Source organism: Scleropages formosus, chromosome 7 (genome assembly GCF_900964775.1).
Source record: "Scleropages formosus chromosome 7, fSclFor1.1, whole genome shotgun sequence".
NCBI lineage: Eukaryota > Metazoa > Chordata > Actinopteri > Osteoglossiformes > Osteoglossidae > Scleropages > Scleropages formosus.
The window spans coordinates 19,140,119-19,154,800 of record NC_041812.1 but is presented as its reverse complement, the minus strand read 5'-3'; the positions used below and the strand labels follow the sequence as shown (position 1 = coordinate 19,154,800).

Sequence of the window (14,682 nt, the reverse complement as noted above, 5' to 3'; positions counted from 1 at the left end):
GGGTTGGGGTCGGGGTGGGGTGAGGGGTGAGGGGTGGGGGGGTGTCATTGGTCCTTCTTGGGAATGGGGAGGGTGGTCTTAAGGTTGTTGAGGTGAGGTGAGGATGGTGAATGAACTCCCTCACTCTTTTCCTCCTTGGGTGTTTTTGCACTATGTGACAGAAAAAGTTTAATTTCCATAGCGCATTTTGTATGCATGGAGCTCCAGGCGACCCCCTCTCTTTCCTTCATCCCCTATGCAAGCTTTACCAGTCTATTTTTTCAAGCACTATTTTAATAAAACAGCGTTTCTATTATTTTATTAAGATTTTGTCTAAAAAGTCAGGATGTTTACTTTTTTTGTATAATTATTGTTATTGTTGTTTTTTGTTATTATTTTGATATATCTAGGTCAGTTTCCTGATTTAATGTTTCAACACCATTCAGATATAACAGCATAAAATGTTTTAGAAGTTTGGTTTGGAAATTAATTTAATAAGATCTCTGTAAGGATTTGAACGAGTTCAGAGAAAAGCTGCTGACTTAAGGTGAAAAACGATCATTTTCCACTCTTCTGTCTCAATGTTACTGTTTTCTCCTTTCATTGTAGTACGGAGTAAAAACACTTTGATGCAATGTATAAGCCAAGGTCCCTACCATCTCTAGTGTGGAGAAGACAGGACAAGATGTGTATCACAGGCATATACTCTTGCTCTACACATGGAAATTCATAACAGGATTGAATGCAACATTCCTCCTTTGTGATTACGTGATCACTGCCATCTCTTTAATGTGGCACTATACAAAATTTTTCATAATTATGTGAAGAATTGAAATGGGGTTTTGTTCTATCCTCAGTAATCATATCCTCCAGACTATTTGTTTCCCTTCCAAATAATCCAGAACACATGACTACAATTCAGCTCAGTGAAAATAAGAATTTTGTTATCATTTTGGCTAATTTAAACATTTCACTGCCCAAGAAAAAAGTTTTACAGTATAGAGTTATAGCATACATATCAATTAAAAAGTTAAAAATGCTGCTTCCCAGTGAATAACTGTTTTAAAAAAATAAAGCTTTTAGTGTTGAAATTAAAAGAGCTACTAAAATCCAGGTGATTTATGAAATTAAAGATTACTCAATGTTTTGTGTGGTTAAACAAAAATGTTAAGGTTTGAATGCTTTATTGGAATTCTAAATGGTTAATGGTCTTCTAGCGAAGGTGTTTTTCGGTTTCCCGGAAAAGGGAAAGGTAGATGGACAGTAGTCTGATTTGTGGAGTTGGGTGACAGAAGTAGTATGTGGACAGTGTATTGAATTTGAAGGTTTTTACAGGGAGTGGTTGTTTTTGTGATGAGGAGGGACAGAGTTTGGTTTGACTAGAGAAGGTTAGATGAAAGTCATGTCAGAGGAGAAGAGTGTATGGTCACTGTGTGTGGGAGACATCAAACCGTATACCCTAAACATCATCTGAAATGGAACGAGTTTGTCCCTTCCCAAAGCTTACATGTATTAAAAGCTCCATGCAAAAAATTGTACTTCCATGTATTGACGCAAATATTAACCTAGAAACTGAGCCGGTGGCAAAGGTCAAAATACCAAAACAAATGCAGGAATGTTGTCTGATTAAATGCATCACTCTAATTTGTATCACAGGCCTGTAAAAGGTTGGGTTTTGCTTTCCCATAAGTTTAACTGTTACAGTTTGGTAGCTTCTAAAGCATTGACCAAGTTAATGAAATGTGTGGGATGACTTCATGCCACCCCTCATCTGTGTCAGTATCTAGTTTACATATTAGAACTGAAAGATTGTGTTTTGTCTGTTGAAAACAATGGCATTCTTCAGTGCTTTGTTGGATGTCAGAAACTGTTGAAGGCCTACCTCCAACTCCTGCCAAAAACAGCATGGTTTGGGATTGTCTTGCAGCTTATGTGTGTAATAACTAATGTTATGGTTTTCCTACGGCTTCACAACATTGCGGGGAAAACGCACACCACCAGAGTGACACGAACACCTTCCCCGTTCCTTTTCTTACCAAAAGTTGGTATTTGCTGTCAAAGTGAACATTCTAAACCAAAGAGTCTGAACGTTTCATTAGCGATAGCACCCTCCGTAACTGTTGGAAATGGGGGGTGAGCATAACCCCCTTCCTGAGGACACTGGCCATCTCAGCAGGAGCTACTTAAGGGGCACCTTAAGAGTTTGCCCTGTGTGTCCTTGTCTCTTAATGCTGGCATTAAGGCTGGGAGTTCCACAGTTACCTGTCTCCTGGTTAGGTAACCTCTTCTTTTTCTAATGATTTTTTTTCCTCATTTGTTCAAATTATTGAAGCAAACAAGCTTTTGTTCTCTTCAGGTTGGGTTATGAAGAAAAGGCAATGTGTATTTCTTTATCGATTATCTCTCTTTCAGGAATTGCCTTATCATGTGACATTAAGATTGCTTTTGCTGCATTTTACTGTTATTTTATTTTTGTTGGGGAAAAGACTGATTCTGACGTGTTTCTTTTTCTTAATAAACTTGTATCTAATTAATGTGCGTGATGCTTATTTTAACGCAGCGGTTGTTAAAATTCTGACGAATTAACGACAGAAAAGTAAGTGCCGCGCGTGACAAGGTAGCAAATTAAATTTTTAATTCATTGTGCATGATTAATAATACCCTTAATGAATGACCTGTAATCTGCATCTTCTTCGGCATCACACAAGAACAGGGCAGATTTAGATCAATAACCATAAGGCAATGAAGACAAATGAACATTAAGGCCAATACAGTGCAAAGCAAAGGCACACGACTAGAAATTCGAATACGTTTCTGTAACTGCTCTAAGATTATGATGCCAGACAAAATTTAAATACAGGGGATGTTTCACAATATCAAATATTAATATTTTCTGCCAATCCAAACGTGTACAGACGAGTTCTGCTTTTATCCGTTTATATCGACAACAATATACAAGATTAGATTAAAAACCACCTCCAGCGCCAAACTCAAGACTGTTCAAGACTGTTACTGTTCCCGCCTGTCTGGCAACGGGTCTGCGGGTTAATAAGGGGGACTTACAGCAAGGCAGTGAGTGATAAATAAGCGCCAAAACATCTACGCAACAACTTATAGTGGGGAACATCGGTGCATTTTCCCAACTCTAGTACTGCACAAAAAAATTACGTCGGACTCGGAAGGCGAACAAGCGCTTCCCGATGCGGCAGCTTAACGCAGGCGAACATCCAGCGCCACGTGATTCCGACTCACTTCCGCCGTTCTACCGGAAGTGGAAATATCAGCTGATTGTGTTTTTAATGGAACTCGCCACTGTTGCTGGGTTGTGTTTACCGTCTTTATTTTTACAACACGACCAGCGTATAAACAAACAAGGACATCCGTGGGAACTGACCACAGCAGACTATTGTAACCTCTGAAACAGTAAACGTTTATTTATACAGGTTCCTCCGTAATTAAATATAAGTTGGCCAGCTAGCTAACTCACGAACGTCAGAGAACGTCGGAAAAAGAAAGAAAAAACAGCAGGACCGTCAGCAGAAAAAAAAGACTGAAAAAGATAAAACAGCCGTGTTTCCACAGTGCCAGTGGAAGGAAATTTTGGCAATTCTTGAAGAAGAGCAGCGACTAAAATGACGATAATTTAGTGAAGTTAATGTTAAAACGGGTGTACTAAACTAACCTCTGCTTACTGCCAGCAGTGAGTACGACAACAACGACATCTTTCACAACCAAAGTTTAAACTGCCTGTAACTAGCAGCGGAGCGAGTTGGAGCGAGACAGGTACACAGACACAGGCAGAGCGAGCGAGCGAGCGCAGCTTCGGAGCTCATAACTAACTGGCACAGCGGAGGGATCATGAACAATAAAGTGGCTCCTCTTTGATCGCCTGGAGTTTGGATGCTCCCGTCCGACATTGCTGGCACTGGCAGCTCTTGTGTTCTTGTGTATTATATATATTCGTGTCGTGTCGCCTCGCCTCCGTTGCTCATGTTGGAGCTGGCTGGCCTGCTCCCTTTCGAGTCGGACAGTAGTAAGAGTAGCAGCGGACAGCGTTGAGGTGTTTCGCGTCGCCGACTCGACTCTCCTCTTGCCCTGTTAATGCCGGCGGTGTGTGTCTTTCACCGTAAGGACTCCGAAGTGTAATCGCGGGCGCACGTAACACAGTGCCAGTATTTTCGCTAAAGAAACCCCGAGTTGTGGCCGCCGAGGGCCGGGCCGAAGCGAACCTCTGCTCCCCCTCGCCAATGCTGGACCTGGAGGTCGTTCCTGAGAGGTCCTTGGGGAACGAGCTATGGGAATTCGCACTTGGTGAGACTCACCCGCCTTTGTTTTCCCCACATGATGATGATCATCCACTTTCCACTCGAGTCTAGCTTGATGTTACACAACCTGTCTGTTCATGATCCCGAACCACGTGATATGATATGGTGCGAGCGAAACGAGCCGGGTAGTAGAGTGTGCTTTTGTTTATTTATTTATTTTTTTATTTAAGCTTCGCGATGTCAGTGCGAGGCCGGTCTGTCGATGGTTGTTTACACGTGTTTTGTAAGGCGCCCCTTGCTTTCCTTTGTTCCGAGACACGTAGCACCAGCTGGTGACTATCGACACATCGGAACATGATGAATTACATTTCATTTATACTCCTTTCTTGTACGAGACTTACAATTATTTACCTGGCGTTATTTTCTGCGGGAGTAATTTGGGGTAAGTACCTTGCTCAGGGCTATTAGCTGGAGGGGAGATTCGAACCTGCGATCCTCGGGATCCCAAAGGAGCAGCGCTAACCACCAGGCTGCTGAACATACATAGTACACTAACGTAGAAGGCAGGATGATAAATGTCGGGATACTGAGGATACCTGAGGGTTTTTTTTTCTACCTTTTGCCTTTGTACAGGGATGCCATTGGCCCAAGCCATCTCCATTTTACAGAAACACTGCCGCATCATCAAGAATGTACAGGTCCTCTATAGTGAACAAGTAAGAGTGTGTGTGTGTGGTGTGTGTCGACAAGGAGTTACAAATTCAGTACTGTGGTAACACTAATGGTTCCACTCTTGTCTGTTCCTAGACACCCCTCAGCCATGACCTCATTCTCAACTTGACTCAGGATGGAATTAAACTGCTGTTTGACGCTTGCAATCAGAGACTGAAGGTGAGAGGTGCATTTATAAGGTTGATATAACCAGTCAGTGGTTTTTATGAGCATCTCCTTTTGTTATTGCCATATCCACCCAGTCCCCATCTCAACATGGTATGAAATTGTTGATATTTTTATGATGGCTGGAAGGAAAAAGTCCATAGCAGGCAAAGCAAATATTTCAAATCCCCCTCTGTTCCAGTGCTGTACCAGAAGAAGCCTTTTGTAACATTCTCTTCTCTTTCATGTTTACCACCTTTGAATATTCACAACTTTCTCAAGGTCTTGTGAACTAATAATATCTTTTGTGTTTTTTAGGTAATTGAAGTTTATGATATGAGCAAGGTGAAACTCAAATACTGGTGAGTGGTGGTTATATTCAGAAAGTCTGTAATTTTAAAAAACTGAAAGACCGTTAGTAAAACATTAGTCTTGTCTATTTCTCCAGCGAAATAACTTCTTTTCTAGCAAGACCTGGTTTTAGCCAAATGATTTTCTTTTTCCTAAAATAGCCTTTTATTTATTTCTCATGGGCCGTGCCTGTTTTCATTGCTATCCGTTTCACTGATGTTATATCACTTCTTTAGTAATGTCATGTCTTTTGTTTTACAGTGGAGTACATTTCAACTCTCAGGCTATTGCACCCACCATAGAGCAGATCGACCAGTCTTTTGGAGCTACACATCCAGGAGGTGAGAGATTCTTTGTCTTTATCCAGTCACTCTTTCCAGTATTCAGCTGTCCTGTTTTTTTTTTCTTTTTTTAATTAAAACTGATTATTTTCATATATAATATATATATATTTTTTTTACTTTATTTCATGCCACTTTTGTCTGATATCTACTAAGTATTTAGTCCAGTTGTCCCGTATACTTTTTGTCTCCTATGGAAATTGCATTTTAAAACTTAAGCATTATTTTGAGTGTTCTATGAGGCTGTGTGAGAATAATGATAATTATATGTGTATTTTAGTGTAGCAGTAAAGGATTCTTTCCTGAGTTTACAGCAGGTGACAAATATATTTCCTACTGTCTGCAGTTTACAATGCAGCTGAGCAGCTATTCCACCTGAATTTCCGAGGGCTCTCCTTTTCCTTCCAACTGGATTCCTGGAGTGAAGCTCCTAAGTATGAGGTGAGATTCTTGCCTGGTTTAGTTGATTCCTGTGTTAGACCTGTAACATCCAAGGGACTTCGGAAATGCAAAAAAATGTACATATCTGTATTTGGTCCATGTCTGAACTCCGCCTATGGGGGGGGTATGTATTTGGGCTACTGGTTATTGAAAATACGTTTAAATAGTAGTTATTCTATAGCAAACAGTGAAAATCATTTAGAAAGGGCTCAATTCCATAGGCATTTTAAATTGATGTCTGTACACAACAGAGATTACATAAGTCTGGAAATGCCTGTCCATGAAAATTTTTGGTTTTTCCTCATAATAATTTGACTGTCGCGGTGCGGTGGTGCAATGGGTTAGACCGGGTCTTGCTCTCTGCTGGGTCTGGGGTTCGAGTCCCGCTTGGGGTGCCTTGCGACGGACTGGTGTCCTGTCCTGTCCTGGGTTGTCCCCTCCCCCTCCAGCCTTGCACCCTGTGTTGCTGGGTTAGGCTCCGGCTCCCTGTGACCCCATATGGGACAAGCGGTTCAGACGGTGTTTGTGTGTGTGTGTGTGTGTGTGTGTGTGTGTGTGTGTGTGTGTGTGTGTGTGTGTGTGAAAACTGTGCTGTAGTATAAAAGGCTTGCAGCATTTCATTTCATATTCATAAATTATTCAAATTCAGCACACTTTCGTTGCTGTTTTCCCACAATTTACCTTTGGTACACATGTTGCCAATCCTCTCTACAGTGTTTTCCAGGCTTTACTCATTCAAAGATAGGCAATAACTATAGCAGTGTATGTGATATTCTTCAATTTGGGCTACATTTCAGTGCACTTTAAGTGCTTCTTTAAAACGTATGTAGCTGTGACTCTGTTTTTCACAGAGAGTCTTGGGTTCTGCAAGTTTAAAGTGTATTGCACACAACCAACTAGCTTTAGCTGTTTTGCCTTGACAGCCTAACTTTGCCCATGGCTTGGCCTCCCTGCAGATTCCCCATGGAGCTACAGTGAAACGCATGTACATCTACACCGGAAACAGCCTTCAGGATACCAAGTAAGAGGGGTTACCTTGTACCAGTAGTGTTGGAGCGAGCTGCCCTTGGAAGTGCTCAGTGGGGAGAGCTCAGCATATTGACACTGTTGTTTGTGGACTATGTTGCCATCCAAAAACGGTGGCAAATTATACTGGGATCTTAGTTTCATAAAGCCTTAATACGGTTTTTGATTTAGAATCTAAATTGTAACTACAGAGAGCTTTGATGCTAGTTATAAATCCTGTTTGATCTCTTTCTGCAATGTTTTTCAATGGATTCCCTATTAGGAATTGAATTTATATAGTTGTAGTCAGTGCTGTAGTTTTATATAGTTTGTTTCTTTGAACCATTTAACATGCCAACTAACAAACTGGTTTTAAGATGGTATTTGACAGTGTTTGACACGTACGCAAGATAATGCTATGTTGTTGATTACATAAGAACAAGCTATAAACTGTCCTTAAACTCATTATTGCACAGCCAAGGGAACCTTAATAATTCCTCTGAACCATTCACTTGTTCATTAAAATTTTTTACATTAGGGTGATGGGTTTTTCTGTTGTACAAGGTCTGAACTGAAGTTCAGAGTTTTGTTGGGTGTTTCAGGGCTCCAGCAATGCCTGTGGCATGTTTCTTTGGCAACGTGTATGCAGAATCTGTTGATGTGCTACGGGATGGGGCAGGTCCTCTAGGCTTGAGACTCCGCTTACTCACAGCAGGTACTGAGTCTAAATAAAATAAGAAAAGTAACCTCTGGAACAGTCTTAATTTACTTGCATCTGTACCTATGGATATGTGTATCCCGTCTGGATACATGCACGTGTGTGTATGTGTTTCTCTCTGATTTATTGGTCAGGATGTGGCCTGGGGGTGATGGCAGATGCCAAGGTTCGCACACTTGAGAGCAGCATTTACTTTGGAGACTCGTGTCAAGATGTCCTCAGTGCTCTTGGCTCACCCCATAAAGTCTTTTATAAGTCAGAGGACAAGGTATCATCGCTCATCTCCTCGACGCCTTTCACTCTCCTTTTCGTAGTTTTTGTCTGTAGTGATCCATGTCTTACATCCACTTGTGGTGTTTTTTTGTTTCTGGATTTCAATTTTCCTTATCTTTTCACAGATGAAGATTCACTCCCCATCCCCTCATAAGCAGGTTCCCTCAAAATGCAATGACTACTTCTTCAACTACTTCACTTTAGGAGTGGTGGGTATCAGTGTTGCCAACTTGGGCTTTTCCTAGATTTAGACAGAAGTTGAAAGACCCAGGCATTGGTCATATGGGTCATATGGGTCATATGGGTCATATGGGTCATATGGGTCATATGGGTCATATGGGTCATGAGTGAAGTGGTAGTTTGTTGTTCATCAGGACAGTGAAGGTACATTTTTTTAGTACCCGACAGCCAGGGAGCTCCACTCTGGTTGCATAGAATATTTAAATATGAAAACATACAGTTTTTTTTTTTTTCTTGGTCTAGGGGAAATGTTAAATAAAATGGCACCTTCAGTCAAACTTACTTTATTATAGCACCCTCCTCAGTGTGGCTGCCTTAGAACACATAACATATTGTCTGTCAAAACTGACTGAAAACAGACCACGTGACCTCAGTGACAGAACACTGTCCAAAATATTTTTGTGAATTATATATAGTGTGATGTAGTGTATTATAATTATACAAAATATTTTAATTACAACGTAAGTTGGTTCGAATTGAGGCTTCCCGTTCTCTTCAGTTTTGTTAATTATATGTGTGCCAGACAAACATCAGTGGGAAAAATTCTGAAATCTTAGAAAAATTGTTTTTCTGCTGAGAGTTTACAGATCAGTCAGGGTCATTTCAGATTGGCAGATAAATATAGAATTGAATTGTTATACAAGTACTGTATAATTGATCTTTTTGGATTTTTCAGGATATACTCTTTGATGCCACTACACACCTAGTGAAGAAGTTTGTTCTGCACACCAATTATCCGGGTCATTACAATTTCAACATGTAAGCGTTTCTTCAGTTTGACTTTATATATCTGCAGTTCTGACCTGCTGATGACCTCTCCCAGATGGTTGAAACCCCCTATATGGAAAGTAATGCATTCTGAATTCTTTCCCGTACTCTTGCAGTGAAAGTAAGTTCCTATATATATTTTTTTTTTCTTACGAAGCCATTAGCCCAATTTCTCTCCACTTTCTACTTTTTTAGATATCATCGGTGCGATTTCAAAATCCCACTTTTCATTAAGACAGGTAAGCACAGATATACTGTAGTTGCTGCAGAATATTGCTCAACACTAATTTCTACAGGCTTTAGTAGGTAGATATGCTTGTGAGATACTAATTGGGTAATTTCCTTACAAAACCATTAAAATGGAAAATGTATATTTTTTTTTATACAAAATGTACTTAAGTTTTTTAAAATCTAATTAAATTGAAAAATGTGCATTTGTAATACATTTACATTTATTAATTTAGCAGACGCTTTTGTCCAAAGCAACGTACATCTCAGCAAAAGTACATCTCAGCAAACGTAATAGGCAACATGGCAAGGACTGAAAGAATAGGTGTCTAGTCTGCAAGAATGGGAGTTAGATATCCTTTCTGTAGAGGGACTGTGGTCAGTTACTGGACCTTTGTGATAGATATGTGATGACCATGTTTTGTCTTCTCCCATTCTTTATTTGATTCACCTGCTACTTGATTCAGCTACTTCTTGTGTTTGTGGTTTTCAGAAGGTGCTGAAGCCCAGTGTGAGGATTGTACCCTGACCACTTACAGCAAGGTAAAAGCTTCAGACTAGCGCTGCATTGAAGGACTTTGTGTTTTGTTCACAAATTTTAACAACTATATTTATTTGTTGTGTTTAAGATCCAGCAATTATAATTAGATTTTAGTGCTGTCCAGAAGAAAGAATGTACATCTGTTTTGAAGAATGTTATGTATTGTCTTAGTGGACAGGATGGAATTGCTTGTCTGTGTGTCTCTTCCTGATACAGACCATAATAAAACAGTCCTGTTTTTTTCTGCCAGTGGGATCATATTCAGGAGCTACTGGGACATCCCATGGAGAAGCCTGTTGTGCTTCACAGGCAAGTCCCCACCTCTTCCGGACTGACTTTTCCCATGATCTCTTAAGTGCATGTTAATATGTAAATGTTTATGCTCAATAACTATGTGATCATAACCATTAAATAACAGATAAACCTTTATGCAGCTACCCATGTACGTTGGTTCATACGGTGCAATGTAACAAATGAACTGTCCTTTAGAATCACGCATCTCTATCTAAGTCTCTTTCTGTTGGATTTAATGCAGTCTTTTTGTGTTTTTCTGTGAGATGTACTTTGCTTTGGAGAAAAGTGTCTGCTAAATGAATAAATTTAAATGTAAGAGGATACAAGCACATCAGTTTGGTTCCAGATGTTGCTTTTGACCCTAACCCCCTCAAAGATCAGCTGTGGGTGGAAAAAAACTTTATATAGAGGTGACTAAACCTGAGTCACCAGTATAACCTGAAACTTACTGTGCACATTACTGTTGAGATTATATCTGAAATTTATCCAGGAAGGTTAAACCTCACTTAAAAACCACAGCAGAATTTAAACATTTTCACAAAGCAGGCATTCCCCCTAGGATCAGATATTAGGAGACCTGAAATGGCTATGCTTGTATTTTTGTTTTTAAAACCAGTTCCATTTGGGTCGGAAAGAGCACTCATTTGTTTTTGTTTCTGTTCAGGTCGTCATCCGCAAACAACACAAATCCCTTCGGTTCTACTTTCTGCTTTGGACTGCAGAGAATGATTTTTGAGGTAAGCCAGTGACCACAGCCTGCTGTGTGTACAGCTCATTATGCTGGTTTAGTCATGTAAGTTTAATTGACGTGCTCACTTGGGGTGTTTTCCATTTGCTGCATGATCATTGATAAACGCATATATATAGGTGCATGTTTCAGTAGGTGATAATACATTTGCATAATGGCATTTTATAGCTCATTTGGTTTAGAGAAAAGGTGTTGACCACATACACGGTCCCTTTGGCTTTCTAGGTGATGCAGAACAACCACATTGCTTCCGTGACCCTGTATGGAAGCCCCCGGCCCAACAGCCAATCCCGAGGTGGGGCCCTTAGCCAGTGAGCCGCCCCAAACTGTGTTGACCGTCCTACCCTGCTTCTCCATTCTGAACACCACCCAGTGCTAGAGCAGCACCCCAGACTACAGTAAAGTACAGTGTGCCTTGGCCTTTTGCCATTGTTATGCCAGGGACACATACCGCAGGTCTCTGCATTCCAGTTCCAGGCTCTCCAGCAGGGGCTGTTAAAAGCCTTAAGGCAACCTTTGAATCCTACAACTCTCACCACCCCAGAAAGTCCGGCCTGCTGCTCCCTCAACCGTCCACTTTCTTGAGCTCCTAACCTGCCAGTTAGCATCTCTGTTACCTGTACACTACTTCAAAAGCTCATGGCTGAGGGGATTCTCACACACACACACACACACACACACACACACACACACACACACACACACACACACACACACACACAATAGTGTTGTAATGTCATAGGGCACACGTAATTGCTCCTGTCACTTCACACAGCAGAAACTGAAACAGTCATAGAAAGACATGCATTTGACATATTCTGACCACCCCATGGTCACGTCTTCAAGACATTCTCATACATGTTATACCATAAACTGTGCCCTTGAAGGAGATGGTCTTTCCATTAGGGAGAGGTTAGGTCTTAGGTGTGTATGTTGTGTGCACATTGCAATGCAAGCAGACTCACCACACACTTACTTGCAAATGCAGTGATACATGCTTGCACAACTTAAAATGTTCTTAGGCGCAGAAGTTCAACTCATTTTGGAGGATGGTGAATGAGTATAAGCACAAATTTGCCTGTTGTTTTGCCTGGTGTTGACAGAGGTTCGAGATGTGTTTAGCTTGGCCTCAATGCACACATTTGCATTGCTATATGTGCACACAGGTGCCATCTCCTATGGCTGTGTCTGCAGAGCACATTCTCACCTGCCACCTTGCGTTATGGGAGGCATAGCAATCACAAATCATATTTTTCCTTTTTGTTCAGTTTTTATTATTATTATCATTATTATTAAATGAACAGGAATGAAAAACATTGGTTTTAACTTTTGCACTAAAATGTACACTTTATTTACTTGACAACTGTCATTTCCACTATGGAACTTTTGTTTCTAGGAATGGCTTTTAACGGTTCTCGTAGAATAATTGCTCTGAAGCCCCTGAAAGGAAAATAACAGGTCCACCCCAATCCTCCTCCTGTCCCTCTGAACTACTTACCAGACTCATTCTTCTTCTCTGCTATATGAATATGTTTTTGACCCTTTCAGCTTCTTTTCTTGATGCCAAAATATTAGCCAAAGAATAATCCATTGTCCAATTTATCATAGAAAACTAATTTTTTTTTAAATCAAATAAGTTAACATTCCCAGATGTCATTTAAGTCCTTGCAAACCTTAAAACTCCCACAAATAGTTATTTCTATATTTTCCTCTTAAATACAACTTTAAAAAATCTCATTGCTTTATGCTTTTAAAGGAATGCATTTTTAAAGAACAAATTGTCTCAATTCTATTTTTACTCAAATTTTCTGATCCGTTGTGTAGCATGACTAAGCTGCACATAGCCATTGTGTAATTTAATGTGTGTACAGATTTGTAAATACTGTGCTATTTACCTTTATTCATCATTATAAAAGAGCTTGTACGATATAAGCATATTGTTTAAAGTGCAGATGCCATGAAGATTCCGCATGGCATGCTGCTGGTGGAATTTTCTCTCCAGGTTGATTGGTGTCTGGGATGCGCACCTGTAATGGAGACATGCAGCAGTGCTGCCTGGTTCTGTTGGGCCACCGTTCAGCAGGGTTCCCCACTAACACTTTATCCTATTAGTACACAAAACAGGAAGGGGAACAGCAAAATGAAACTTTAGCTGAAGATGGCACTGGGAAATGCTTGGGTGGAACAACCCCTTTGCAAACACTGTTAGGTGACCCTTCAGGACCCAGGATGAGCAGTTTTACCTAGGGGTACAGCATTCAGGTACAGTATGGTACAGAGCACAGATATATACCTGTACTTCAGCTGGTTGTCTTCCTGGCCTCTGTAATTCATGTCCTGGTCCATTTCATACAGACACCACCAGCTTTGACTTTTCAGTGTTTAATGCAGACTTACCTGAACATTTTGCCTCCTGTTACATTTTGTTGTTTAAGGGTTGTAATGGAAGACTGCACTGTTGTATTGCTTATTTTTGCTCCAAGTTAACAGAAATCTGCCTACCCTGTACTGAGTTGTGTATCAGATTTCTGAAATGCATTGTGTACAGTGAGCATGAACCATCATTTCAGACCACCATAGTTCTTGTGCTCAAAAAAATCCAATACTTCAGACCAAGAAAGAGGAAGAAATTACAATTTAAGGGCTGTTGCTCAGGTGAGGGTGGTCCAGATTTGAGACTCTTCCTTTTAATTCTTTAAATTCTTTTAATTCTAAACAATGCAAGTCCTATACAGTGAAATTAGCTTATATTTAAACCAACTTTAAGAGTTCAGTTCATTTGGTTTTTCTTAGTATAACCTTGTCATGTTCAATATTTGCATAAATTTGTCTTGGTTCCAAATGTTTTCTTGATGTTATTGTGAGGAAATTGCTTGTCCCTTTTCAAAATTATATTTGGATCTGTAGAGCTTAGATAAGTCATTGAGAGTAGAAGCATGCGTTTGGCTTTTGGCTGGGCCCCATGAAACCTCAGCATCTGGAAACGGCAGCAGCAGTGGTTCACCGCCTTGCTTCTTGGGGACACGGTCTATCTATAACAGGGCATTGAGATGGGTTTGACAGAAATTGAGGAGCAATGTGAGTATGGCTGACTTACCCCTCCCTCTGATTTTGCTTTTTTGTGTTGGAATGAACATTGTGACTGGGAATGAATAACCTGGATGTCTGATTCAGAGCTATGTTTATATAAAAGATATATTCTCTGTATTGTATGTGTTTATTCCTCCCAGCCTAATTATTTTGTGCTTTCAGTACAGTGTAACCCATTTCTGGAAATGGGGCTAGCCTTGATTAAAATTGTGAATCAAAGTTACTGGATTGTGGCATTATATTTTTGCTTGTGTAGAATGACACTTTTAGTGCTTTCATAGTTCTCCTGACTGTAAAAATAACATTGAATATATCAGAGTTCTCACAATTTTTCAGAGGTGTTGTATTGTAAATTTGTGAGAAAATTGTCTGGAAAAAGCCAATCTCTTCAATTGAACCACTATATTTGCCATTTAACTGCTCATACTTTATTTCTTAATAATCCTGTTAGACTGTTAAGAATAAAATGAAAAAACAGAATATAATAAATAAAGATGAGAATTGACAAAATGCATTTGGGGGGA

At 40.1% G+C, this 14,682-nt stretch overlaps 1 protein-coding gene across 2 annotated transcripts; it reads left to right on the top strand.

The window, feature by feature from the left end:
* The first annotated feature begins 3,247 nt into the window (after positions 1-3,247).
* Positions 3,248-12,776, top strand: phaf1 (phagosome assembly factor 1). 2 transcript variants are annotated; one of them, XM_018726687.2, is made up of 16 exons: positions 3,248-4,290; positions 4,878-4,960; positions 5,052-5,135; positions 5,439-5,482; positions 5,733-5,812; positions 6,159-6,253; positions 7,210-7,274; positions 7,861-7,973; positions 8,111-8,244; positions 8,375-8,458; positions 9,166-9,248; positions 9,453-9,496; positions 9,979-10,028; positions 10,277-10,335; positions 10,985-11,057; positions 11,294-12,776. In XM_018726687.2, exons 1-16 carry the CDS (start codon positions 4,227-4,229, stop codon positions 11,381-11,383), a joined length of 1,245 nt encoding a protein of 414 aa, XP_018582203.1. In that variant the 5' UTR covers positions 3,248-4,226; the 3' UTR covers positions 11,384-12,776. The 2 variants fall into 2 exon arrangements, with proteins under 2 accessions (XP_018582203.1, XP_018582202.1); XM_018726686.2 differs by having other exon boundaries at positions 7,177-7,274.
* Positions 12,777-14,682: the final 1,906 nt, after the last annotated feature.

What these genes read in the sequence shown, in the direction of transcription:
- phaf1 (XM_018726686.2), top strand. Translation starts at nt 4,227, where the DNA reads ATGCTGGACCTGGAGGTCGTTCCTGAGAGGTCCTTGGGGAACGAGCTA. An exon ending in GCTATGGGAATTCGCACTTG is followed by an intron (nt 4,291 to 4,877) that starts GTGAGACTCACC and finishes GCCTTTGTACAG; the next exon opens with GGATGCCATTGGCCCAAGCC. An exon ending in ACTACTTCACTTTAGGAGTG is followed by an intron (nt 8,459 to 9,165) that starts GTGGGTATCAGT and finishes TGGATTTTTCAG; the next exon opens with GATATACTCTTTGATGCCAC.